The sequence below is a fragment of the Meriones unguiculatus genome, chromosome 19 (genome assembly GCF_030254825.1).
Source record: "Meriones unguiculatus strain TT.TT164.6M chromosome 19, Bangor_MerUng_6.1, whole genome shotgun sequence".
In the NCBI taxonomy this organism is placed as follows: Eukaryota; Metazoa; Chordata; class Mammalia; order Rodentia; family Muridae; genus Meriones; species Meriones unguiculatus.
In genome coordinates this window covers 22,711,541-22,739,020 of record NC_083366.1, presented here as the reverse complement: position 1 = coordinate 22,739,020, position 27,480 = coordinate 22,711,541, and the positions used below count along the sequence as shown (strand labels likewise).

Genomic DNA, 27,480 nt, shown 5'->3' with positions numbered 1-27,480 from the left:
GTGCAGGGGTCTTAGGTTATCTCCATGTATAGTCCTTGGTTGGAATAGCAGTCTCAGGAAAGACCCCTGTGCTCAGATTTTTTTGGTTCTGTTGCTCTTCTTATGGAGTTCCTGTCCTCTCCAGATCTTACTGTTTCCCACTTCTTTCCTAAGATTCCCTGCACTCTGCCCAAAGGTTGATAGTCTGCAGGGCAGAGCTTTTCAGAGGTCCTCTATATCAGACTTTGGGAGGCCCTTTCTTTGTTTTTGTTTTTCTTTTTCTGAAAGGAAATGGAGAAGAGGATCTGGGAGAGAGGGGTGTAGAAGCAGGGAGAGCAGAAGGTGTGGTGGAGGGGACATTGCAGTGCTGATGTAATAAATAACAGAAGAATAAAAATAAAATACCCACAGGAATGTATTGTTTGTTATGAGAACCTCATTCTGCTTCATCTCTCACTTAACTTTGCCAACTGTCGTACACTAAATCTCATTCTGTATACCTTATATCTTTTATGCCAAAAACTCTTAATGTGGCCCTTGGTTTATTGTCCATTCTTCTCAATTCTTTCTGACCACACAATAAACTTTTTCCATCCTTGAGCTGAAGAAACATAGACTAATAAATGCCTGCTAAATGTTACTCTTCAAAGGATGGAAACATTACGTAATTTGGTGAAAAAAAAACTACTTGCAAAGTGACTGTTATTGTCTACCAACTGAGCACAGACTAGCAGGCAAATTAATCTGGGGTTGTCATGAGTCACAGGAAGACAAAACATTAACACAATATAGTGACAATTTTAAATGCTAAAGAATGTATCTTTTATTTGTTTTGAGAATGGCACATTGTTGTTTATTGTCTTAGCTGAGGAACAGTTCCAGGAGGTTCTACTGAACATAAGTGGCCAGTCCAGACATCTGCAGCTGAGTAATCTGGTACCAGCAGGCCTCCAGGAGACATCCTCACATACTAGTATTCATCAGAAAATGGAAAATTAGGGTGGCCATCAAACCTGCAAAGACAAAGAAAGTCCATAATGCATGTGGTCATTCTGTTTCCAGAAGGAATGATTTCTATGAAGTTGATTTTATTATGAAAGTATGAAAATTTATTTTCCTAAGGCATACAATCATCTTTTCTTACTTTCAAAAATAGTACTTTCTACTTGAAAATAAAACAGTAGATAAATTATTGAGATTTCTTTTCCTAGTACTCAATATGTAGAAAATAAAGTATCAAACTAGTCTCTATCAAAGAAAGAGAGAGAGAAGAGGAGCTAGAGACATAGCTTGGCTTTCACAAGCACTGATTGCTCTTCCAGAGCTCCCAGATGCTATTCACAATCCCCATGGCTCACAATCATCTGAAACTCAAGTTCCAGGGGATACTATGCTCTCTTTTGCCCTATAAGTTTCCTCAATGCACATGGTACACAGACATACATGTAGGTAAAGCCCATACAAATATCTAAAAGTCATTTAGATAATAAAACATTATATCAAGTAAAAAAAAATCCAACCCTTTATTTTAAAATTCCTCAGAGAGAACAAACACTGTCCTATGTTTTTGAAAACAAGAAACCAAGTATGTACGCTATGCTAAACAGAGGTTGAGGGATGGTGAGATGGATCTGTTGAGTAAGGCACCAGCTACCAACTGATGGCCTGAGGTTGATCCCTGGGACCTCTGTATTGGAAGGGGAGAAACTACTGTGGCAAGTAGTCATCTCATCTCCACCACATGTGCTCACTCACATACATGTACACATATATACATGTAAATAAGTGAAAGAAACTAAAATGTTTGGGGAGATATAGATTATTCATATTTAATTTCTTTTGTTTTCAATTGCATTTGTTTATAATACATCTTAGTCTCTCCCTGGTTCTGAGGACTATAAAAAGATCAGCAATGTATCTGGCTTATTTCAGCTTAGAATTTTCAGGGTACTCTTGAGTGTGTGAATGAGTGGGTCTCTGACTCTTGTGCCTACTCTTGGGGCTTTTTTTCTTTCATGGGTTGCCTTGTCCAGCCTCAATGTGATGTTTTTTGCTTTTCTTACTATGTTCAATTTTGTTAAGTTTGATTGTTATTTTTAGAAGGTTTTTCTTTTCTACGGAGAGACAGATAGACATGGAGTGGATCTGGAGGTGAGGGGAGGTGAGGAATAATTGGAAAAAAGTAACGATAGGAGAAACTTTAATCAGGATATATTGTATAATAAAAGAATCTATTTTATTTTTCTTTTTTAATTAAATTTTCATTTTCTATATTAAATACAGTTTATTTACTTTGTATCCCAGCTGTAGCCCCTCCTTCATTCCCTCCCAATTGAACCCTCCTTCCCTCATCTCCTTCTGCCCCTACCTAAGCCCACTGATAGGGGAGGTCCTCTTCCCTTTCCATCTCACTCTAGCTTATGAGGTCTCATCAGGACTGGCTGTAATGTCTTCCCCTGTGGCCTAGTAATGCTGCACCTCCCTTGGGGATGGGAGGAAGAAGGGAAGGTCAAAGAGCCAGCCACTGAGTTCATGTCAGAGACAGTCCCTGTTCTCCTTACTAGGGCACCCATTTGGATACTGAACTACCAAGGACTATGTCTGAGCAGAGCTTCTAAGAAGTCCATTGTCATAGTAATACCATGTCATCAGACACAAATAATACTATAAATTAAACTGCCAATTAAAAATTTCTAGAAATTATAAAATAGAAAAGACAGATTGAGCAATAGCATATTATCTATGTACCAGTACTCTGGAATATGTATTGTCCAATGTTTGTATGTTTAGTGTATATGTAACTTTATGTATCTTTTTCTGAAATATTGGCTTAAATGGAATGTTTACTACACTGACTTTAAATTTCAGTTTCAGAATTGATTAATCATTAATTAACCTCCTGCCAAATAAAACAGTGATTTTGATTCAGAAATAGAAACAATATTTGTCAGAGACGAAATCTCACACACAAGGGAATAACTGCATTTCACCATAAGAAAAGTCACACAAGTTACAACACTGTTCACGAAGGCTAATAATATGAACATTCAATTAGTAGTTCTGTCTCTATGAAATATGTACTACGTTATTCATTTTTCTGTATATTATTAAATTAACAATTATCTAGAAATTTTTATTACATGCTATTTTATTATGCTTATAATTATCATACAATATGCTTATAACTTTCATACAATATAATAGTTTTCATTTTTAATTAATTTCCACATTGGAATTGAGAATGCACATTCCATACTTTCTTTCACTGATAAATACATCTTGTCTCAAATTCTATAACCTTATATATAGAATGAAAATTATAGTTTTTTGGGACATTAAATTCTCTACAGCAGAGGTTCTAGGTTATATCCATACATGGTCCTTCGTTGGAGAAACAATCTCATATAAGACCCTTGTGCTCAGATATATTTGGTCCTTGTGGAGCTTCTGTCCTCTCCAGGTCATATTAACTCCCCCTTCTTTCATATGATTCCCTGCACTCTGTCCAAAGTTTGGTTATGAGTCTCAGTATCTGCTTTGATACACTGCTAGGTAGAGTCTTTGAGAGGCCATCTGTGGTAGGCTCCTGTCCTGTTTATTGTTTTTTCCTACATCCAATATCCATCCCATTTGTGTTTCTAAGTAAGGATTGATCATCTTACCCGGGTCCGCTTTCTTTTTTATCTTCTTTAGGTATATAAATTTCATTATGTTTATCATATCTTATAGGTCTATATAAGGGAGTATATACCATGTGTATCTTTCTCCTTCTTCGATACATCCCTCAGAATGATCTTTTCTAGATCCCACCATTTGCCTGTAAATTTCATGATTTCCTCATTTTTGATTGTTGAGTAGTATTCCATTGTGTAAAAATACCACAGTTTCTGTATCTATTCCTCCATTGATGGACATCTGGTTTGTTTCCAGGTTCTGGCTATTACATATAAAGCTGCTGCAAACATGGTTGAGCAAATGCCCTTGTTGTGTACTCAAGTATCTTTTGGATATATGCCTAGGAGTGGTATAGCTGGGTCTTGAGGATAACCTATAACCTCTGCTCAGACGTAGCCCACAGTAGGTTAGTATCCAAGTGTGTTCCCTAGTTAGGGGAACAGGGACTATTTCTGACATGAACTCAATGTCTGGCTCTTTGACCTCCCCAACTCCCAAGGGAGGAGCAGCCCTGCTAGGCCACAGAGGAGGACTTTGTAGCCAGTCTTGAATATATCTGATAAAACAGGGTCAGATTAAAGGGGAGGAGGTTCTACCCTATCAGTGAACTTGGAAAGGGGCAGGGAGGAGATGAGAGAGAGAGACGGTGAAACTGGGAGGGAATGAGGGAGCAGGATACAGATGGGATACAAATTTAATAAAATGTAACTAATAATAAAAATAAATAAATAAATGAAAAATTCCCTACAGCAATGTTTCTAAATATTATTCTATGATTTTTAAAAATATGTATATGTGTGTCTCTGTGTAGGTGCATAAATGTGTATTTGTGATTGCAGAAGCATTTTCACATATAAACTATGTACATGGATGTAGAGGCCATAGGAAACCCTTACGTGTATCCTCAAGAATGCATTCACTCTTTTGAGGCAGGGTCTCTCACTGACCTCATACTCACTGGTTAGCATAGGATGGCTGGCCTGCAAGCCCCGAGTATGTGCAAGTTTTCACCTCCACAATACTTGAATTACAAGAGCACATGTTGCACTCAGGTTTTAATCACAGTTGCAAGGCAAGTGCTTTATTGACTGAGCCATCTTTCAGCATCTCCATGGGCCTTAAATATCTTCTCAATGATTTTTAGTCTTCTACATTGACCTTAGTATATTTGAGAAAAATCAGTACCAGCTGTGTTACTGATCACATCAAGTCAGCAGTTCTCCAACTAGAACACTTAATTCCTGAACAGAAGCACTTCAGGAATGAAGGGAAGTTTTTCAAACTTTTAAATTTATTAAATTTCTTGATGACATTGAACAAGTTCATATGCAGGTGGTGACATAGATTATAAGGTTGGTGTCATAAATTTAGTAGGATCAAGATTTAAGCAAGTACGGGAGAAAATGACATGGTGGCATGATATTAATATTGGGACGTTTCAACAAGCTACCTGATATGTCCACAGTGCATACTTACAGGATATAAAGATTGAGTTCATCGTAGAGAAAATAGAGATTCTACACTGAGATGGGCTAACCCAGGGTATTCCCTTGAAACAATACAGAACTCCTGTACTCTGATTTTCTTATTTTTACATTTATTGAGATAACATTAAAAATGTTCCTCCAGAAAAAAAAAAAGAATAAAACATATAAACAAAGCTACTTACCTGTCAGCAGTTAAATATCGCACATTTCTGTTCAGGCCATCAAGGACTTTCATATCCTCTGAACTCAACTGGAAGTCAAAAACCTACCACACAGATAGGAAACATTTTTATGTATTTACATAATTAAACTGCATCTTTTCCAATCAGCACATTGTAAATTTAAGAGATTGAACAGTGAATGTGGTTGCTTGGTAAAATGCTTGAAAAATCCTGGCTTTCACAAAATACAAAGGTATTCAATAAAACACTGAAGTGAGAAATAAATTCCAGTGGCAGCATCACTCAAAAACCCCCAGATACTGACTCCATCCACAATGAGCAAGCAAGAAAGATTTGAATGGAATGTGAGGAGGAAAGAAATTGGATATAATTCAAAGAGAAAAACATCACTGCTTAGGAGATCTAGACCATGAGTGCAATTGTCTGAATGTGTAACTCAATTCAGTAATCATCACTTAAATAGGTTTATTTCAATGTCTGAGCAAAGAAAAGTCAAAGTATGAAAATGTTATTTTGAACATAGGGTAAATGAAAATTCTATAGATATTTTAATACTAGGCATGTCTCATTGAAAGAAACTAAGAACTGGCTTCCAGGTGGTCATCTTTAATACACTTTGAAGTTTAATCTACAGGATGACCTATAATTATTAAGATATTGAAACAATCTGTGTATAAATCACTATCATTGTTCTTGAAATCAATACCAAGAACATGAGGTAGAAGGAATACATTCATACAAGGCTTTTGAGTTTTTAAAGAAGAACATACTGTCTCATGTACTCCTCACCTTAATGTTCTCTTTGATCCGCTCTTCTTTGTGACTGCTGTTGAGGACCACAATCCCACGCTGCACCTGGTAGCGAAGTGCAATCAAGGCTGGAGTTTGCTTGTACTTTTTTGCCATAGAACCAAGAACTGGTTCATCCAAAAGAACAGGGGTGTTCTCGTCCATCCTGGAATGAAATGTAAGGAGGCTAAATTCCTCAAGCTGTAGCTTGCAAAGAAGCTTCAAATATACACAAAAGCGGCTCTAGAGAATGAGGGTCCCAAGTGTGTTCCTGGACCTGATACACCATTATCACCTTTTATTCTCTCCAAAATGCAAATTTTCTCTGCATCCAAACCCATGATTATAGCCTTAAAGTTGCAAGACTAAAGGTATGTCAAGAACAATTGTGAGTTTATGATTTAATGACTTCATTACCATCCTTTGTATCTTTGTGTTCCCAGAACACCATAGGCAACCAGTACAATGTCATTTGACTTGCAGAAATCCAGGAGTTTTGTTTGGTTGAGATAAATATGGCATTCTACCTGCAGACGAATGAAGAAAGATACCATATTATGTGAAATTCCATGTTCACATAAAAACGTGTTAAATTACAATAAGCTAAATTAGGAAAGCCTGTGTAACTAAGTGTGGATTAAATATAACAATGCAAAGACTTCAGCAAATAACCCTTGACCATGCTGATGCAAGAAACATTAATTAATTGCAGTGGGTCATAAAAAATTAAAATTGAGGTTCCTGGGAAGTAGACAATGTTTGTGGGTGGGGTGTAGAACGAAGGAATAAAGGGTAATGGGCAGGGGGAGTTTCACTGAGGTGCATACATAAATTTTCAAAAGAACACATACCATTTTTAAGTGTATAAAAGAAAATAATAGATTTGTTCATGGCTCTAATTCCAGAATTTGGAAGGCTGAGTCGATGTGTGTGTGTGTGTGTGTGTGGATGTGTGTGAGTGTGTGTGTGACAGCATGCTTTTGGAGGTTCTAGGACAACTAATATGAGTCAGCTCCTTCCTTCCACCAACTGAAGGATCAAATTCTGGTATTAAGGCTTAATTTTATTCACTAATCCATCTCACTAGACTCGTGATATATATATGTTTTATTGCTACATTTATTGTATATATTGATGGACTTTGTAAAGATATGTTGATATGACCTGTACTTTCGCTCTACTTACTCTCCATTCCCATAATTCCCATTCAATTCTTCAGATTCTATGAAAACTTCTAATGTCTATGTTCTTAGGAATACTTTAAAAAGTAGCAATTATGAGATGAACCAACCTTTGCATGAAATCTTCGGGGTAAATGCCCATTTCTTCAACAAGGACTCATGATAGATCAAGACATGGAACAGGGAATGGACTAAGTTTTAATTATGAAATAGTATGAACTTGATCGAACATTTGAAAGGGGATAGTCCATAGGCTGAAACAGCCAGTTGGGTAGAGACTTCAAATCGGGCAGATTTTTAACAAGAAAGAAAAGTAAAAATCAATTCAAAGGGTGAAATAATTCAAAATCAAAAATTTTATATTAATATGCATACACACAAAGAGATAATTGGACATAGAAAAATGAAAAGAAGAAATATTTCTCATTACCTATTTTGGTTAATATAGAAACTGTTTTCTTAGAACATTGGTAACTAAAGCTATACACTAACAATAAATACAGCTCTGGTGGATTGAGACTTAGTATGTAAATTTTCTGTAGTAGACAAGTAAACAAGAAGTAACAATACAACTGCAAAAGAAAGAGGGTATTGCCAAGCTTCAACAAAATAACTCACTCAGGCAAAAATCATTGATGCATTCTCAAATATTGTGTGAAAGTTCATCATAAAGTATGAATTCCTGTTTTGTAAATCATGCACCCATGTCACAGTAATATCATGGAGAAAAAAAATGTTGACAAAAAAGAGATCCGCCTGAGACTAGTGTGGCCAAGCAGTCAAATGGCACAACCCTAAGAGTGCATCAGGATATTTTGACACCTCTGTGAATGTCAGAACACAGCAGGATATTTTCCTGGCAAAAATGCTAATCATTAGTGTGATAAGCGCTTACAGCTCAACCTCTTACAAGCTTGAAGTGTTAGAAAAATATATTTCATTAAAGTATAAATACCTAAATCAATCTAGTACTTTTATACTTTTTACTTCTTCCAGTATAGTTTATTTTTTAATACAGTTTATTCACTTTGCATCCCAGTTGTAGCCTTCTCCCTCATCCCCTCTCAATCCCACTCTCTCCTTCTTCTCCTCCCTTGCCACCCCTCCCCCAGTCCACTGATAGGGGAGGCCCTCCTCTCTTACCCTCTGATCATAGCCTATCAGGTCTCATCAGGACTTGGTACATTGTCTTCCTCTGTGGCCTGGTAAGGCTGCACCCCCCTCGGGGGGAGAGTATCAAAGAGCCAGCCACTGAGTACATGTCAGAGACAGCCGCTGTTCTCCTTACTAGGGAAAACAACTTGAACACTGAGCTGCCATAGGCTACCTCTGTGCAGGGGTACTAGGTTATCTCCATGCATGGTTCTTGGTTGGAATATCAGTCTCAGAAAAGACCCCTGTGCCCAGATTTTTTAGTTCTGTTGTTCTCCTTGTAGAGCTCTTCTCTGTTCCAGGTCTTTCATCTCCCCCTTGTTTCACAAGAGTAACTCCCTGAACTCTGCCCAAAGTTTGGCTATGAGTATCAGCATCTGCTTTTATCTCCTGCTGGGCCAAGATTTTCAACAGCCCTCTGTGGTATGCTCCTGTTCTGTTGCCTGTTTTCTTCCTCTTCCATTATCCATCCTGTTTGCCTTTCTGAGTAACAACTGATCATCTTACCCAGAGTCCTCCTACTTGTTTAGCTTTTTAGGCGTACAGAGTTTAGTACATTTATGCTATATTATATGTCTAATATCCACTTATACCATGTGTGTCTTTCTGCTTCTGGGATACCTCATTCAGGATAATCTTTTCTAGTTCCCACTATTTGCCTGCAAATTTTATGACTTACCTTGTTTTTCATTGCTGAGTAGTGTTCCTTTGTGTAAATGTACCACAATTTCTGTATCGATTCCTCAGTTGAGGGACATCTGGGTTGTTTCCAGATTCTGGCTATTACAAATAAAGCTGCTACAAACATGGTTGAGCAAATGTCCTTGTTTTATATTTGAGCATCTGTTGGATATATGCCTAGGAATAGTATAGCTGGATCTTGAGGAAGCACAATTCCTAATTTTCTGAGAAAATGCCAGATTGATTTCCAAAGTGGTTGTACAAGTTTACATTCCCACCAACAATTCCACATCCTCTCCAGCATGTGTTGTCACTTGAGTTTTTGATCTTTGCCATTCTGATGGGTGTAAGGTGAGAATTCTTTGTTTAGCTCTGTACTTTATTTTTAATTGGATTACTTGATTTGTTGCCATTTAACTTCCCGAGTTCTTTATATTTACTACATATTAGCCTTCTGTCAGATAAAGGGTTGGTGAAGATACTTTCCCAATCTGTAGGCTGTCATTTTGTTCTGAGGACAGTGTCTTTTGCTTTACAGAAACTTTTCAGTTTCATGAGGTCCCATTTATTGATTGTTGATTTTAGGGCCTGTGCTGTTGGTGTTCTGTTCAGGAAGTTGTCTACTGGGCCAATCAGATCAAGGCTCTTATCCATATTTTCTTCTAACCGATTTAATGTGTCTGGTTTTATGTTGAGGTCATTGATCTACTTGGACTTTAGTTTTGTGTAACGTGATGAATATGGATCTATTTGCATTTTTCTACATGTAGACATCCAGTTAGACCAGCTCCATTTGTTGAAGATGCTATCTTTTTTTCCATTCTATTATTTTGGCATAAAAAACAAAGTATTCATAGGTTTGTGGGTTTATTTCTGGGTCTTATACTCAATTCCATTGACCCACTATTCTGTTTCTATGCCATTACCATGCAGTTTTTATTACTATTGCTCCGTAGTACAGCTTGAGATCAGGGATGGAGATACCACCAGATGATCTGTTGTTGTAAACCTATACTGTAAATATCCTTCATTTATGTCATTTGGAAAAGGGCTCATCAATATGAAATTGTAAAAGAGGTTGGAATATATTTGGAAAAGATGTAAGAATAACAATTTTCCTTTGTGAAAGAACTACCTAGATTATTTTGAATAACAGGGAAATTGATTGTGAATTGATAATTCATAACAGAATGAGGGTTGGAGAAATGCTGAATTGTTTAATGCTGAATTAGGGTAAAAACTAAACAAGGAAGATCCCAGGAATGCTTATACATTTGAGATGGGCAGAACAATCTGCCAATATTTCTAGACAACCGGGGCAGAGAACTGGGATTCAACTCACTTAGCAAAACTAGCCTTATTAAAAATGGGCTTGAATAAGTTAGCATGCTTCAAAGAGCAAGCGTCAGAGAAAGACTTATGACATCAACTTCAGGCCTCCACATATTCACCTACCTACACTGGATGTACACCATAAGCACATATACAAGAAAATAAACATATACAATGAGATTTTATAAACTCTCTCGGTTCTCATAATGAGAATAAAATCACAAAAATATGTATCTTCTTTACTATGAGAAATTTCATGAAATCATCAGCAGTTAATAATGATATGTATGTCAAACTTTAAAAAGTTATACAACACGTGAAACACACATATGCATATGTAATCACATAAACTTTGCTACAATTTGTAGTCTTGCAAACGGTCAACAATTTTGGACATAGATGAAGAAATATGGAAGATCTATACCACCCATTCAAAATCACTAAACACTTTAAAGTAACCATTAAGCTACATTAAGAAGTGATTAACTAGGGCTGGGAGATAGCTCAGAGGTTAATATCACTGGCTGATCTTCCAGAGATCCTGAGTTCAATTCCCAGAAATCACATAGTGGCTCCCAACCATCTATGATGAGATCCTGTGCCATCTTCTGGTACACAGGCACATACGCAGACAGAATATTGTATTGTAATAAAAATAAATGAATAAATCTAAAAAAATAAATAAATAAAACTAGAAAAAAGTGATTAATAACACATTATTCTTTATCAGAATATCTAATGATTTGCTCCTTATATGTCAAATACATAAATAACATATACTCTCATTTCCTATTTGTGAATTTCACTTGTCAACTGAAACTTTTTATAAATACCTAAAACAATGCAGCCACAGATAAAAAAATTATTTTACAATTTACTTGATGTCAAAAATCAGAAGAATATATTCAAATCTGCCCAAAAATAAAGGTAGCTGAAGTATTGTTCATTTTTTTTCTGAGTACTAAATTTTACATACCCAAATAATGTCACCACAGATAACTAACTTCCTTCTTCTAACCTGGATGAGAATTTTAGTTTGCTGTGATTTTTTATTTTAATTTTTGTATTAATTACACTTTATTTACTTTGTATCCCCCATATAGTTACCTCCCTCTTCCCCTCCCACTCCCTCCCTTCCTCTTCCTTCTCCAGGCATGCCCCTCTCCAAGTCTACTGATAGGGGAGGTCTTCTTTTCCTTCCTTCTGATCCTAGTCTGTTAGGTCTCAAAAGGAGTGGTTGCATTTTCTTCCTCTGTGGCCTGGTAAGGCTGCTTCCCCCTCAGGGGAAGATGATTAAACAGCAAGCCAATCAGTTCCTGTCAGAGACTGTCCCTGTTCCCATTACTATGGAACCCACTAGGAGACTGAACTGCCATGGACTACATCTGTGCAGGGCTTCTGGGTTATCTCCATGCATGCTACTTGGTTGGACTATCAGTCTCAGGGAAGACTCATGTGCCCAGATTTTTTGGATCTGTTGCTGTCCTTGTTGAGCTCCTGTCCCCTCCAGGTCTTACTAACTCCCACTACTTTCATGAGGTTCCCTGCATTCTCCTCAAAGCTTGGCCATAAGTCTCAGTACCTACTTGATAGTCTGCAGGGAAAAGTCTTTCAGCGGCCCTCTGTGGCAAGCTCCTAAATTGATCCCTGTTTTCTCCTTTTTCTGACGTCCATCCTCTTTACCTTTCTGGATGGGGATTGAACGTTTTAGCCAGAGTCCTTCTTACTGATAAGTTTCTTTAGGTGTACAGATTTTAGTAGGTTTATCCTGTATTGTATGTCTATGTGAGTGAATATAAACTGTGTGTGTCTTTCTGCTTCTGAGATACCTCATTCAGGATCATCTTTTCTAGTTCCCACCTGCAAATTTCATGATTTCCTTGTTTTTTGTTGCTGAGTAGTATTCCATTGTGTAGATGTACCATACTTTCTGTATCCATCACTCAGTTGAGCGGCATCTTAGTTGTTTCCAGGTTTTGGCTATTACAAATAAAGCTGCTACAAACATGGTTGAGCAAATATCCTTATGATGATTTTAATGTAGCTAAGTCTTGGTATATAATCAACAAAGCATATGAAACCTACAGAAACCCAAACCAGCATCATCTGTTACTGTCAAAGCACCCTTATTTCATGGTAATCTCAAGCTTTTCCCATCTTGTCTTGGCACAGACCCTTACCATGTTCCTCCTGTTCATCATTGTTCATTCTTAGGACATCAAGTATAAGACAACCTTCCTATTTGGAGTGTGATCATGAATAAAGTCTACCTTGATCATCCTTACCTCTCTAAAATCTACCAAGAATCCAATATTTTCTCTCTTTGACATTCACTAAGACTTTTACAGAGCAAAGCAGTCAAGCATCATAAATGTCCTATGCATAAACACTTGCATAGGCTCATGCTGTTCCACAAAGCTAAGATGAATACGGGAAGAGTACTTATCAACCAATGGCAAGAAGGGAAACAAGGGAATGGACAAAGAGAAGAGAAGGCCAAGATTCTCACCTGGTTGCACACAGGCTTGTACTTGAGTCCAGGCTTGCTCAGGATCATCTCCAGCTGCCTGCGGTTAAAGTTGGACACCCCAATGGACTTGGTTAGTCCTGCATCCTTACACTTCTCCATGGCCTATGGAGAAAAGGACAGTCACAAAATATTTGATGGGGTTGCACACATTCTTCATTTCTGCTACATTAAAGGCATGCACATGACCCCTGTTCTTAAGACAAAACAGCCCTTGAAAGTAGCTTTAGTATTTTTTTTATGAAAAAAGGTACACTCTACTCTCACAAATAAACTGTGGCCTGACTTTTTCTCTTGCTGCATTCCACCTGTGCTCTCTAATTCAAGTACTTACCCCCCAGGTCTCACAGAGATCCACTGTGTCAAATATTAATTTTCCATGTTCATCTTCTGGGACCTCATCTTCTCCTGGCTGGAGTAGAATCAAATGTTAAAATAACCTTCAACAAACACATTTTCCAACCAATAGCTATGCTTCTACGGAAAGGGAAATCTGAGAATTAAATCTCCATATGATAGATATATCATATTTAATAACATTTTATTTGTAAAATATTTTTAAATTGAGTTATAGGCAATTCCCTTGATTATAACATTTTATTTTATTATATATATTATATATATTCATAAATATTTCATCTTAGATCAGTCTGGAGTGTCTTAATTAGTACTTATGACTGTTTTTTGATGACCATTTGCTGGAAGCCAATTTGAGGTCTCTTCCCCAGAAAAGACCATTTCAATTTCCCAGAATTCCTTAGTTGTAGGTTTTTTTTTTTCCTTAGTGTTAAGACCCATGAGACTTCTCCTTTCCACATAATGTCTACTAGTCCTTGTCCTGGTTTTCTTTAGTCAGCATATTGGTAAGACTTCACAGGTATAGCTTCTCTGATATCTCTATAAGACGCAATCTCAAAGCAAACTTTTCACTCTCTTAGATTTATAATCATTCTGTTCCCTCCTCTGCCACGATACCTGAGCCTTAGCAGGAGGTGTATTTTAGATCCATAGAACATGTAGGTGACACATCACTAAGCTATCCTAACCCCAATCTACACTCTAAAAGAAATATATCTGGAAATACAAACAACATACCTTCAGGGCCATTGGGAAATGAATGAGGTATAGGTCCACATAGTCCAACTGAAATTTTTTCAGTGACCGTTCCAAGGAAGATCTCACCAATTCTGGGCGATGGCTATTACACCAAAGCTACAGTTAAAGATGGAATTCACATTGAATTAATAAATCCAATAACTTAGTAATTTACTTCACTTAACACAGAGACACTTTTCTATCAATTTGAAATTGATGTGCATGGGGGAATATTATACTTCTTTCCAAATATCTTTCAATCTGATACTCGCATGTGAATCCTTTAAGTTTATTATGATTTAATATTGAAATCACTCAAGGTCCAGTGTTTTAATCAAGTCATATAATATACCATCTCCATATTATGTTTTGCTGGATTGAAAATGTACAGTAAGGGTCTAATGCTCTTAGCCAGTCAACTTAATATGGAAGAATTAGTGGTGGGAAGGGTCAGTGTATGTATGTATGGTTTGCTTATTTAGTATGCACATACACATATGGAAGCCTTATATGTCAATCCCATAATTCCAACCTTGGGTGCCTATTTCTGTCACTCTCTACCTTATGTAATTTTTAATTTTTATAACTGTAGGGGATATAGTTTCAATATTTTATTGTATGTTTGCTAGAATGCAAACAGGATGCATTATAACATGCTTAAAGATATCTACAATTTTCAAAGTGTTGACACTGTTAAAAAGTTATCCAGGAGATAAGCAAGGCTACAGTTTTCCATACTTCAGTTTACATCATATACCTATGAACTGAGATGTAGAAATGACATGCATTAAATTCAGGAATCTACAGGCAGCAATGATGAGAAAGTCATTTTCTATGAATAAACACTGTATCCGATATGCAAATATATATGAATAAATACAAACCAGAAAGTGCAGATTGCTAGCCATTACTGATCTAATATACAAACACCTATTCAAACACCATGCTTCATTCACGGGTACATGACTTAAACAGTACCTTTGTTGTGCAAAATACATCTTCTCTCCTCACAGTGCCATCAGCAATCTTACTTCGGATGGCTTCTCCCACATGATCTTCATTTTGATAGACAGAAGCAGTATCAAAATGACGAAAGCCAACATCAATAGCTATTTTGGTGATATCCTTAGCCATACTCATAGGAAACTGAAGAGCAACAAAAAGTGGCATTTATAGATAGATTCAGAATGTACTCGGGTACAAAATGTGACTCCTTTGCTATCTATTTTTCCATGTTTTGAAGTAAAGATTCCCTCTGATATGATAGTGATCATTGTCTATGGGGTAACACGAGTCAGGTAATCGGGGAACCTCTTTTATTCTTGGCAATCACAGGTTAGTCATGACATAAGAGATGTCCACTTCCACCTAAAATCTAGGACTTACTTCAGGTAACCATAAGGATGTTAAGCAAGAGTTACACAAGAAAATATGTTCCATTTGACATAAAAATTAAATGTTGTATAAGGGAACAGCCCTAAATGCCAAGCCCTAAAACTGTGTTCAAAAGTTCCAGGAGGACAGCTATTTGGTGACTCCAGAAAAAAACAGCTTCTCCTGCCACTAAATAACTGGAGATTTCATAAAGCTAGCAGGTGCTGCAGTTTCAAAAATAGCTTTCACCCTGCACAAAACTAAAGTCCAATTGGATCAAAGACCTCAATAAAAAATTCAGACTCATTAAACCTGTTAGAAGAAAAAGTGGGAAGATCCTGGAACTCATTGGCACAGGAGACAATTTTTTGAAGAGAACACCAACAGCCCAGACTCTAAGAGAAACAATCAATAAATGGGACCTCATGAAACTGAAAAGCTTCTGTAAAGCAAAGGACACTGGCGTCAAAACAAAACAACTGTCTACAGATTGGGAAGAGGTCTTCAGCAATCTTATATCTTATATACTGGAAGGCTAATATCCAGTATACATAAAGAATTTAAGAATCAACAAATCAAATAATCCAATTTAAAAAATGGGGTACAGACCTAAACAGAGAAGTCTCAATAGAGGAATATTGAATGACAGAAAAACACTTAAAGAAACATTCAATGTCCTTAGTCATCAGGGAAATGCAAGTCAAAATGACCCTGATATTTCACCTTACACTTGTCAGAATGGCTAAGATGAATAACTCAAGTAACAACACATTCTGGAGTGGTCATGAAGAAAGGGGAGCCCTTTTCCACTGCTTGTGGGAATGTAAACTTATACAACCACTATGGAAATCAATCTGGTGCTTTCTCAGACCATTAGGAACAGCGATTCCTCAAGATCCAGCTATAGCATGCCTAGGCATATACCCAAAAGACAGTCAAGTATACAACAAGGACATCTGCTCAACCATGTTTATAGTAGGTTTATTTGTAATAGCCAGAAGCTGGAAACAGCCCAGATTCCCCTCAGTTGAAAAATGTGTACAGAAATTGTGGTACATCTACACAATAGAATATTACTCAGTGATAAAAAACAAGGAAATCATGAAATTTGCAGGTCAATGGTGGGAACTGGAAAAGATCATCCTGAGTGAGGTATCCCAGAAAAAGAAAGACACAGGTATGCACTCACTCATAAGTGGATATTGGACATATAATACAGGATAAATGTACTAAAATCTGTACATCTAAGGAAGTTAATCAGGAAGGAGGCCTCTGGCTAAGATGCTCAATCCCCGCTCAGAAAGGCAAAGAGGATGGACATTGGAGGAGGGAAAAAACAGGGAACAGGACAGGAGTCTGCCACAGAGGGCCTCTGAAAGGCTCTACCCTGCAGGGTATTGAGGCAGATGCTGAGACTCATAGCCAAGCTTTGGGCAGAGTGCAGGGACTCTTATGAAAGAAGTGGGAGATAGTAAGACCTGGAGAGTACAGGAGCTTCACAAGGACAGCAAGGCACAAAGTCTGGGCACAAGGGTCTTTTCTGAGACTGATACTCCAGCCAAGTACCACTCATGGAGATGGCCTGGAACCCCTGCACAGATGTAGCCTCTGGCAGTTCAGTAACCAAGTGGGTTCCATAGTAATGGGGACAGGGACTGTCACTCACATGAATGGATTGGACTGCTCTTTGATCACCTCCCCTTGAGGGGGGAGCTGCCTTGCCAGGCCACAGAAGAAGACAATGCAGCCACTCCTGATGAGGCCTAATAGACTAGAATCAGAGTGAAGGGGAGCAGGACCTCGCTTATCAGTGGTTTGGGAGAGGGTCATGGGTGGGGAAGAGAGAGGGTGGAACTGGGAGGAGAGAGGAAAGGAAGGCATGGGGAGGATACAAAGTGAATAAACTAATTAATAAAAATATAAAAATTTAAAAAATTCTGATGGGGAAAAAATAGCCTACATTCACAGTCTGACCCTATTGATCCTCCCTTTTCTCTTTCCTATCATTAGATACAGAAATCCAGCTTAAATGACACAATCTTGTATTTCCTTGAACTTAGGTCATTTGGTGACTGGGCTCTGTGCCCATGATCAGAGCATAGCCCAAACTTGAGATTCCCCACCTCTGGTGGCAAGTAAACCCTGCTCTAGTTGCATATGGTAGCTTAAATTCTCTCTTTTGTTTCTTCCCACACAGTTAATTCTTACATATGCTTACATCATGGATCATCTAAGAGCTTTCTTTCAGGAAAGGCAGAAGGAACACATTTCCCAAATGTGAATTCTCAAAGTTTACACTGGTGTTAAAAATGAATGTGATTTAGAGACACCATTCAAAGATATTCATTCACAATTTGTTATGTAAGACACTAACATGTCCCAAAAATCCTGTCTCCAAATCAAAGTGTGTTTATGGGAGCCACTGGCAGTGTGCTTGCCATCCATATACTATAAAATCTGTGTTCTTAATTTTATCAGTAAAATCACTGCACACAAGATACCAGGTTCTGGTACCTCTTCTGGACACCATCCTTATCTTCTTTTGGATTCTTTTGGTGGTACCAATGTTTTCTTCCCCTTAATTCTACTTTTTTGCACAATTTAAAGAATTGTTGTCATTGTTCTTCATTATTTGGGGCACTTAGGCACTTTAAAAACACCTTGAGTCCATTGAAATAGTCAAATAGTTAAGTGCTTATCAACAAACCTAATAACCCATTTTCAATCCCGGAGACCCATATATTGTAGGAGAAATGACATAATTTTGTTGACTCCTGTCCTGTACAATATTACCATGGCAAGTATGCATGCAATAAACACAGGGGGGTACAGGAGAGGAGAGAGAGGCAGGGTGGTTCAGAGGAAGAGAAGAGGAGAGAAGAGAAGAGAAGAGAAGAGAAGAGAAGAGAAGAGAAGAGAAGAGAAGAGAAGAGAAAGAGATGAGAAGGGAAGTGGAAAGGAGGGAAAGGGAGCAGAGGGAAAGAGAGGAAAAGAGAGATGAAGGGAGGAGAAAGGAATGGAGGAGAGAAGAGAGGAGAAAAACAAATAAATAAAATTAAAAAGAATAAATTCATAGAACAAAAGAGTGAATTCAAAGCTTTGGTAACTAGTCCGTAGATACATATTGTTAGTCAGGATAAGTATAATACCAGAAAACAACTTTCATTACAGGCAAGTGAACTCTCCAGTTCCACACTTTCATTGCGAAGGTTTGTAACAATGTGCATTAAATCCAACATGCTTGAACACAGACAAATTATGTCTTAATGCCCTTACTAAGTTTTTGGTTTCTCATGGAGTTGCTTTCAGAGTAAGTTTGTAACAACAACACTGGAAAGCCTAAGGGGAATTAAAATTTCCAGACTGGCCTATTTGCAGAGTGATGAAATCTTGTGAATCATCAACAGCCACAAAAATAACACATGGTGCATCTACTTTGCTCAAACCAAACCCTGTAATTAAAATGTGATACTAAGTCAAACTCAAAGCAAAGCACCAGAATTAAATGTTTCATCCAAGAAACTTTACTGTAGAAATATCTTTAATAATTGACTTTCTAAAAGTATAAATTATCCCCAGGAAATGAGTGACTTTACAAGTCAGATAGACCCACACTCACTCTAGTTGGGTTTTTTTGAACTCTCAACTCTCACTGGGGATATTTTTATTAAATTTTTACATTTTATATTAATTAGTTTATTTACTTTGTATCCCAGATGTAGCCCCCTCCCTCATTCTCTCCCAATCTCACCCTCCCTCCCTTATGTCCTCTCTGCCCCTCTCTAAATCCACTGATATGGGAGATCCTCCTCCCCATTCATCTGACCTTACCATACCAAGTCTCTTCAGGACTGGCTGCAATGTCCTCCCCTGTGGCCTAGCAAGGCTGTTCCTCCCTCGGGGATGGGGAAGTCAAAGAGCCAGCCACTAAGTTGATGTCAGAGACAGCACTGGTTTTACCTTGTGTGGTACAGCAGTACCAAAGCCAAGGACAGGAATGAAGTGACCATCATTTAGTTCCACACATTGATATTTGGAGTCCATGGTCTATCACTCTTCATGTGAAGCCTGCTCTGCTTGATGTTCACCCTCACAGGGAATTTAAGTAATGGCAGCTCCTCCTCTGCTTTCCTGGCTAAAGTTCAGTCCATGTCACAGGGAGGAGTTAAAATTTACACAAGTGATGATGAAATTTCAGGCGGTTAACTTACTTGTAAGAAAGAGAATTCTTGTCTTTCTGATTATTAAAAAGAGATTTTAATGTTTAATTTTATACTAATTAGAGTTTATTCACTTTGTAGCCCAGCTGAAACCTCCTCCCTCATCCCCTCCAACCCTACCCTCCCTCCCTCATCTCCTCCCATGCCTCTCTCCAAGTCTACTCATAGGGGAGGTTCTCCTCCACTTCCATCTAAACCTACCCTATCAAGTCTCCTCAGAACTGGATGCATTGTCTTCCTTTGTGGCCTGGTAAGGCTGTCACACCTTAGGGGGAGGTGATCAAAGAGCCAGCCACTGAGTTCATGTCAGAGACAGATCCTGTTACCATTGCTAGGGAACCCACTTGGACACTAAGCTGCCATGGATTACATCTGTGCAGGAATTCTAGTTTATCAGTCTCATAAAAAAACATGAGCCCAGATTTTTTTGGTTCTGTTGCTCTCCTTGTAGAGCTCCTGTCCCCTCCAGGTATTTCATCTCCCCCTTCTTTCATAAGATTCCCTGCACTCTGCCTAAAGTTTGGCTATGAGTTTCAGCATATGCTTTGATACACTGCTGAGTAGAGTTTTTCAGAGGCCCTCTGTGGTAGTCTCCTGTCCTGTTCACTCTATTCTCCCTCTTCCTGTGTCCATCCCATTTGCCTTTTTGAGTGAGGATTGATCTTCTTACCCAGGGACCTCCTTCTTGTTTAGATTCTTGAAGTGTACAGATTTTAGTATGTTTATCCTATATTATATATCTAATATCCATTTATAAGTGAGTATATAGCATGTGTATCTTTCTGCTTCTGGGATACCTCACTTAGGATGATTTTTTTCTGGGAAAGGATCTTGTTTTAAGTGGTAATTAATATTTACTAATAATTATCTCTTAGTAAAGCTTGCTGTTATGCCTAACACCTGTGTAACCAAATCACTACACAGACACTGGGTTTATTTAGTTAACCTAGAACACAGTGCTGGGCAATAGCTACTCCATCGTAAACCTCCAAGCCCTCATAGTTTCCTAACAGTTAGATTTCCCATATTATACTTGCTTTTTGTAAAATCTTAGGTCCAGTCCATCTCTCCATGTTGTTCCCAGATCTCTCCCTCCAGCTCTGCTTTCAAGCTCTCCTCTTGCCCCTTCTCCTCCCACTCATTTCCTGCCCTCTAGCTCCTCTCCTCTTTCCTGTCCTCTGGCTCCTCCCAGCTCAACAGTGTGTCTAATTGCTTTATTTTGGTCTGTTTACACAGAGTTGAGACAGGATGCTTAGAATGAGTATCACAATGCAATATCCAGATTGAAACCAGAGAGTGGTTGGGGGAGGATCAGCATTTGAATGAACAAGGGTAAGGTGTATACATTTCAAAAGAACATTATACCAACATTTCCCCCTTTAAGTCTAATAAAAGGCTCCTTTTCTTTCAATACATTAATAATTATGAAATTATGAAAACTATTATGTAAAATCTACATGTGCAATATCCAGTCCATGTGTATTTAGCACACGGAGAGAGTATCTCAGGAGAAAGTATCTGATTATCCTATCTATCTTGACAAGTTAAAAGTTCTATACCTAAATTAACTTTTACCCTTTTAGTATTACCTATATGAAAAGATTTTTTAACTTCTAAACAACTGAAGCTTAATTGTGGCACTATGACTATTTGGTCTTCAACCACATCAGAGACTTGAGAAGGAATAAGGTTACTTATTAGAGTAAAGTGCATGTTAGCAGCTTCCAATAAATAAAAATTTGACAGAGACAGTTTGCTGCCTGAACAGTCACCCATAACTTTCTGTTATGTTGGAGCATCATCTTCAGCCTTCTGGCTAAGAATATTTGACAGACATATATGTGAAGCAGGAACTATTTAGGACTTGCTTACCCTGTCTTGGCAGAGTTCGGCAGTCAACTTGTCCTTCATTTAAGCTTGCCCACTTTAGGCAGAATTTGTCTGTTGTGAAGCAAGGGTATTTTCTTTCTTTACCTGAGTGGCTTGTTTGCCACATTCTAAGCCATCTCCATATGGAGGTTCGTCGATGCTCATTATCTTCTTTGAGGTAGGCAGGGTGCTGCCAAGAGATGACTTGTCTCATTGTCAAAGAAACTTTAAAATAATAAAAATATTTTAAATGCCATATTCTGTAGGTCTATGAAGTTTTTGAAGACTGCCTATCTTTATATTATCGATCTGTCTACAAAACAATATCTATCTGTTAAACCTAAGATGTATACTCCTGTGATAAATTAGACTAGTGTCTGACATGACTATGAGTTGAATAATTAGCAATTAACTTGAATAACTAATATTCTAACCACTTTTTATTAGTAGTTTAAAAGTATTGGTAGTAACCTTGACTTTCTATCAATATACTAAAACTTATACCAATGTATCTAAAACAATTATTTTTGCATCAATATGCAAATTTCTAAACGAGAGTTAAAATTAACCTTATTTGGGAATAACAAATAAAACTTTAAGTTGAGTAGATTCAATAATCTACCTTTTTTTCTATTCCTATAAGATATTCCTGTATATTCCTTGTTTCACTTTGAATAAGACCATTAATAATAAACATCTCCCAATGACAATAAAATTTCATAGCCATAGCAAACAACCAAAAACATACCCAACTGCCTTTAAGGAAAATTGGATGTCGTTCTAGATTTCTTCTAGCTGACATTTTGTAGAAATGTAGAAATCCTGTAGGGGGGGCAAATAAAATTGGGAAAAATGGTTAATTAAGCAAGCAATAACATTTGTGGTCCAATAACATTTGAATGTTGAGAAATTTCAGGCTTAATAAAAGTCCTCTTTGGAACAGTCTAAAATGCTGGACCAGTTAAAATTAGTAGCTTTCTTCAAAGTTCTTTTGGGAGCAGGCTTTGATGAGAAAACAGCAATTGAAGCAGTTGAGGCAGGAACAAGTAGAATGCTGGAACATGCAAGATGCTGGAACAGATGTGTCAGTGTCTCACCATGCTGAAGAATGATTCTTTTAGGTTTGATCCAGCATCTCTGGTGTCCAGCTCTTTTGTTCTGCAAACATATAATTTCTCACAAGCATTACAGAGTTCTAAAAGTATAAATGTATGAGATGTGCAGGATGAAACTAAACTGTAAGCCAATTTTATCTATGCAATTAAAAGATTAGCATAATACATTTTGAGTATGTTATTGCCAAGGAATTATTGGCCAAGTATTGATGGAGTTCTGGCTGGAGACATTTTTTTTTATGTTTCAGTCAGTTTCAGAGGTATTTCCAGGTAAAGGGATTATCAGCTTATGTTACCTGTTCTGTTTGATTTCTCTCTTCCTTTGAGTGGCTAAGGTCTTCCTCTGTCATTTCTAATTTTTATTAGTTTTGAAGGAACCCATAATTTCTCTTCTCCTGCATGAACATAAGCAAAACCTCTTCCCCAGCATAACACATTCCCCATTCTCCATTGTGAAGTTAGGGTATCTTTGTAATATATAGGCTGAAATAATTCAACAGTTTTTTTCTATAATCCAGTGTCTCTCCGCAGCTGTTGTTTGTTGTTCATTAAGATTTAAGAAATTTAAGGTCAATAAAGCATTATGTAATCTATCTCTGGGGGCTTTTAATGCCCCTCTCTGTTAAGCATGTCCGTTAAAGTATGATTGGATCTTTCAATGACTGCTTTACCGGTAGGATTGTGAGGTATACCTGTTACATGCTTTATCTTACAATATGTAAAAAAATCCTTCCATTTTATTACAGACATACACTGTAGCATTATCAGACTTAATTTGTTTAGGTATGCCCATAATTGCCATCACTTCTAATAAATGGGTAAGAACTGAATCAGCCTTTTCAGAGCTTAAGGCTGTTGCCCATTGAAACCCTGAATATCTGTTTATAATATGGTGCACATATTTCAGTTTACCAAACTCTGTAAAATAAAGCACATCCATTTGCCAAATTTCATTTCTTTTGTTACCTTTAGGGTTACTTCCTGCAGGTAATGGAGTTTGGCTATATAAAGAACAAGTAGGGCATTTTCTCACAATTTCTTTGGCTTGTTGCCAAGTGATAGAAAACTCTCTTTTTAAACCTTTGCTCTTAACATGGTGTTTTTTTATGAAATATGAGGCCACTAACAATGAGGCTTCCTATCAATAGTTGATCAATTTCATCATTGCCTTGTACTAGAGGACCTGGTAAACCTGTATGAAATCTGTCATGTGTTATATATAATGGATTATTTATCTTTCTGATTACTTGTTGTAATTGAAGAAACAGTGAAGTTAAGTCTGAATTATCTTGAATTAGATCAGCGGTTTCTATATGCAGAACAACTCTTTCTGCATATTGAGAGTCAGTAACTATATTAAAAGATTCCTGTAAATCTGATAACACCAAGAGAATTGCATATAATTCTGATTGTTGAACTGAATCATAAGGACTTTCCACCACTTTACTCAGATTTTCTGACTGATAACCTGCTTTTTTTGATTTATTGGCATCCGTATAAAATGTGGGAGCTCCAGAAATTTGAATTCCTTTTACTATATGAGGACGAATCCAATTGGTTCTTTTTATAAACGGAAGTCGCTTGCTTTTGGGGTATCTGTTGTTGATTTTTCCCAAAAATTCACAACAAGCTCTTTGCCAGTATTCGTTATCTTCCCATAATGACACAATCTCAGCATTGGTAAAGGGCATCACAATTTCAGCTGGATCTATTCCAGTCAGTTGACAAAGTGTCATTTATCCTTTTAGGATAAATTCAGAAACCTTTTCTATATACGTTTTTAGTTTTTTATTTTGTTTGTGTGTGTGCCAAAAATATTCATTCTAAAATACATTCCTTCTTCTGCATAAGAATTCCTGTGGGAGAATGAGTGGAGGGCAAAATAACCAAAATACAGGCCTTCTTTGGATCATTAGGGTCAATACATGCATCTTGTAATTTCCTTTCTACCAGAGCCAATTACTTTTCAGCTTCAGTTGATAATGTTCTTGGACTATTTAAAGTCCTTATCACCCTGTAAGATTTGAAATAAGTTACTTAGCTCTTGAGTAGCTAAACCAAGGGTAGGCTGTAGCCAGTTAATATCTCCCAGCAATTTTTGAAAATCATTAAGAGTTCTTAACTGTTTTTTTCTAATTTGTACTTTTTGTGGTCGAATTTTCTGTAGACCTATTTTGTATCCAAGCTAATTAATAGAATCTCCTCTTTGTATTTTTTCAGGAGCAATCTGTAGTAATCCCCCACAAGGCAAAGTTCTGTTTATTTCATCAAAAATATTCTCTAAAGTTTTTGTATCTGAATCAGCTAATAAGATTATCATCCATATTGTGGTAAATTATGGATTGAGGAAACAGCTTACAAATTATCTCCAATGGTTGTTCTACAAAATATTGACACAAAGTAGGACTGTTTAACATCCCCTGCAGTAAGATACTCCAGTAATATCTATTTATTAGACAGCTCCTATTCAAAGTGGGTACTGAGAAAGCAAACCTTCCCCTATCATGTTCATGTAAAGGAATTGTGAAAAAGCAATCCTTTAAATTAATCACTGTAATAGGCCATTCTTTAGGTAACAAGGAAGGCAATGGGATTCCAGATTATAATGATCCCATTGCCTGAGCAATTTTGTTAATTGCTCTTAGATCTGTTAACATCCTCCATTTGTCAGATTTCTTTTTGATGATAAATACCAGAGAATTCCAAGGGCTATTGGACTCCTCAAGAGCTGTTGTTGAGTCTCCAGCTGTTCTAGGACTAGCTGTTCTAGTGCCAGTAATTTTTCTTTACTCATAGACCACTGTTCAATCCAAATAGGTTGGTTTGCCAACTACCTTAGTGTTAAGCAGTGGCTTCCCAACAGGAAGTTGAAAAGACGGCCTCTGCTGTATTTTGTTTATGGATAGCCAGGACAGTCTGATACTGTTTTTCATGACATTTTTTAATAATTTTAGCTTCTTTATCAGGAGTATTACCTGTTTTTTGGCTTATCTCAGAACTTGGGGGGATGTTAATCTGGGTTTTCCATTGTTGTAACAAATCTCTTTCCCATAAGTTTATGGCTATCTCAGCCATGTACAGTCTTTTTTTTCCCCTTTTTTCTTAAATTTCTCATCAATTACACTTTATTCATTCTGCATCCCCCCATAAGCCCCTCCCTCCTCTCCTCCCAATCCCACCCTCCCTTCTCCCTCTGCTTGCATGTCACTCCCCAAGTCCACTAATAGGGGAGGTTCTCCTCTCCTTTCTGATCTTAGTCTATCAGTTCACATCAAAAGTGGCTGTATTGTCCTCTACTGTGGCCTGGTAAGGCTGCTCCCCCCCCCAGAGGGAGGTGATCAAAGAGCAGGCCAATCAGATTATGTCAGAGGCAGTCCCTCTTCACATTACTATGTAACCCAATTGGACTCTGAACTGCCCTGGGCTACATCTGTGCAGGGGTTCTAGGTTATCTCCATGAATAGTCCTTGGTTGGAGTATGAGTCTCTGGGAAGTTCCCTATGTTAAAATTTTCTTGTTCTGTTGCTCTCCTTGTGGAGACCCTGTCCTCTCCAGCTCTTACTATTTCCCAGTTCTTACCTAAACTTCCGTTCACCTGCCCAACAGTTGCCCATCCGGCTCAGCATCTGCTTTGATAGTCTGAAGGGCAGAGGCTTTCAGAGGCCCTCTGTGGTAGGTTCCTAGGTTGTTTCCTGTTTTCTTCTTCTTCTGATGTCCATCCTCTTTGCCTTTCTGGAGGGGGATTGGACGTTTTAGTTAGGGTCCTCTCTCTTGCTTAGTTTCTTTAGATGCACAGGTTTTAGTGGGTTTGTCCTATGTTGTATGTCTATATGAGTGAGTGTATACCATGTGTGTCTTTTTGCTTCTGGGACAACTCACTCAGGATGATCCTTTCCAGATCCCACCATTTACCTGCAAATTTCATGATTTCCTTATTTCTCATTGCTGAGTAATATTCCATTGTGTAGATGTACCACAATTTCTGCATCCATTCTTCAGTTGAGGGGCATCTGGGTTGTTTCCAGCTTCTGGCTATTACAAATAAAGCTGCTACAAACATGGTTGAGCAAATGTCCTTTTTGTGTACTTGAGCCTCTTTTGGATATATGCCCAGTAGTGGTATGGCTGGATCTTGAGGAAGTGCTATTCCTAGTTGTCTGAGAAAGCGCCAGATTGATTTCCAGAGTGGTTGTACAAGTTTACATTCCCACCAGCAGTGGAGAAGGGTTCCCCTTTCTCCACAACCTCTCCAGCATGTGTTGTCACTTGAGTTTTTGATCTTGGCCATTCTCATGGGTGTAAGGTGAAATCTCAGGGTTGTTTTGATTTGCATTTCCCTAATGGCTAGTGAGGTTGAGCATTTCTTTAAGTGCTTCTCTGCCATTCGGTATTCCTCTACAGAGAATTCTCTGTTTAGCTCTGTTCCCCATTTTTTAAGTGGATTACTTGGTTTGCTGCTTTTCAGCTTCTTTAGTTCTTTATATATACTGGATATGAGTCCTCTGTCAGATAAAGGGTTGGTGAAGATTCTTTCCCAATCTGTAGGTGGTCGCTTTGTTTTGATGACAGTGTCCTTTGCTTTACAGAAGCTTTTCAGTTTCATGAGGTCCCATTTATTGGTTGTTGCTCTTAGAGCCTGTGCTGTTGGTGTTCTGTTCAGGAGGTTTCCCCCTGTACTAATGAGTTCTAGGGTATTTCCCACTTTTTTTTGAAGCCGATTTAATGTGTCTGGTTTTATGTTGAGGTCTTTGATCCACTTGGACTTCAGTTTTGTGCAGGGTGACAAGTATGGATCTATTTTCATTTTTCTACATGTAGACAT

The 27,480-nt window shown here is 37.7% G+C and overlaps 2 protein-coding genes and 1 long non-coding RNA gene across 3 annotated transcripts in view; 1 reads left to right on the top strand and 2 right to left on the bottom strand.

The window, feature by feature from the left end:
* Window positions 1-27,480, top strand: part of LOC132649330 (aldo-keto reductase family 1 member C1-like) — a 298,798-nt gene that overhangs the window by 135,315 nt on the left and 136,003 nt on the right. The gene's annotated exons all lie outside the window — the stretch shown is intronic.
* On the bottom strand, window positions 778-19,586 carry LOC110542801 (aldo-keto reductase family 1 member C21). The gene is made up of 9 exons (XM_060372941.1): window positions 19,415-19,586; window positions 15,059-15,226; window positions 14,081-14,197; window positions 13,320-13,397; window positions 12,968-13,090; window positions 6,530-6,639; window positions 6,113-6,278; window positions 5,324-5,406; window positions 778-992 (listed from the first exon to the last, which is right to left on the bottom strand). The coding sequence occupies exons 1-9, from the start codon at window positions 19,496-19,498 to the stop codon at window positions 950-952; spliced, it is 972 nt and encodes a 323-aa protein (XP_060228924.1). The 5' UTR covers window positions 19,499-19,586; the 3' UTR covers window positions 778-949.
* On the bottom strand, window positions 21,553-26,413 carry LOC132649302 (uncharacterized). Its single transcript, XR_009587738.1, has 3 exons — window positions 26,238-26,413; window positions 22,292-22,365; window positions 21,553-21,733 (listed from the first exon to the last, which is right to left on the bottom strand). It is a non-coding gene; the product is annotated as an uncharacterized LOC132649302 (long non-coding RNA).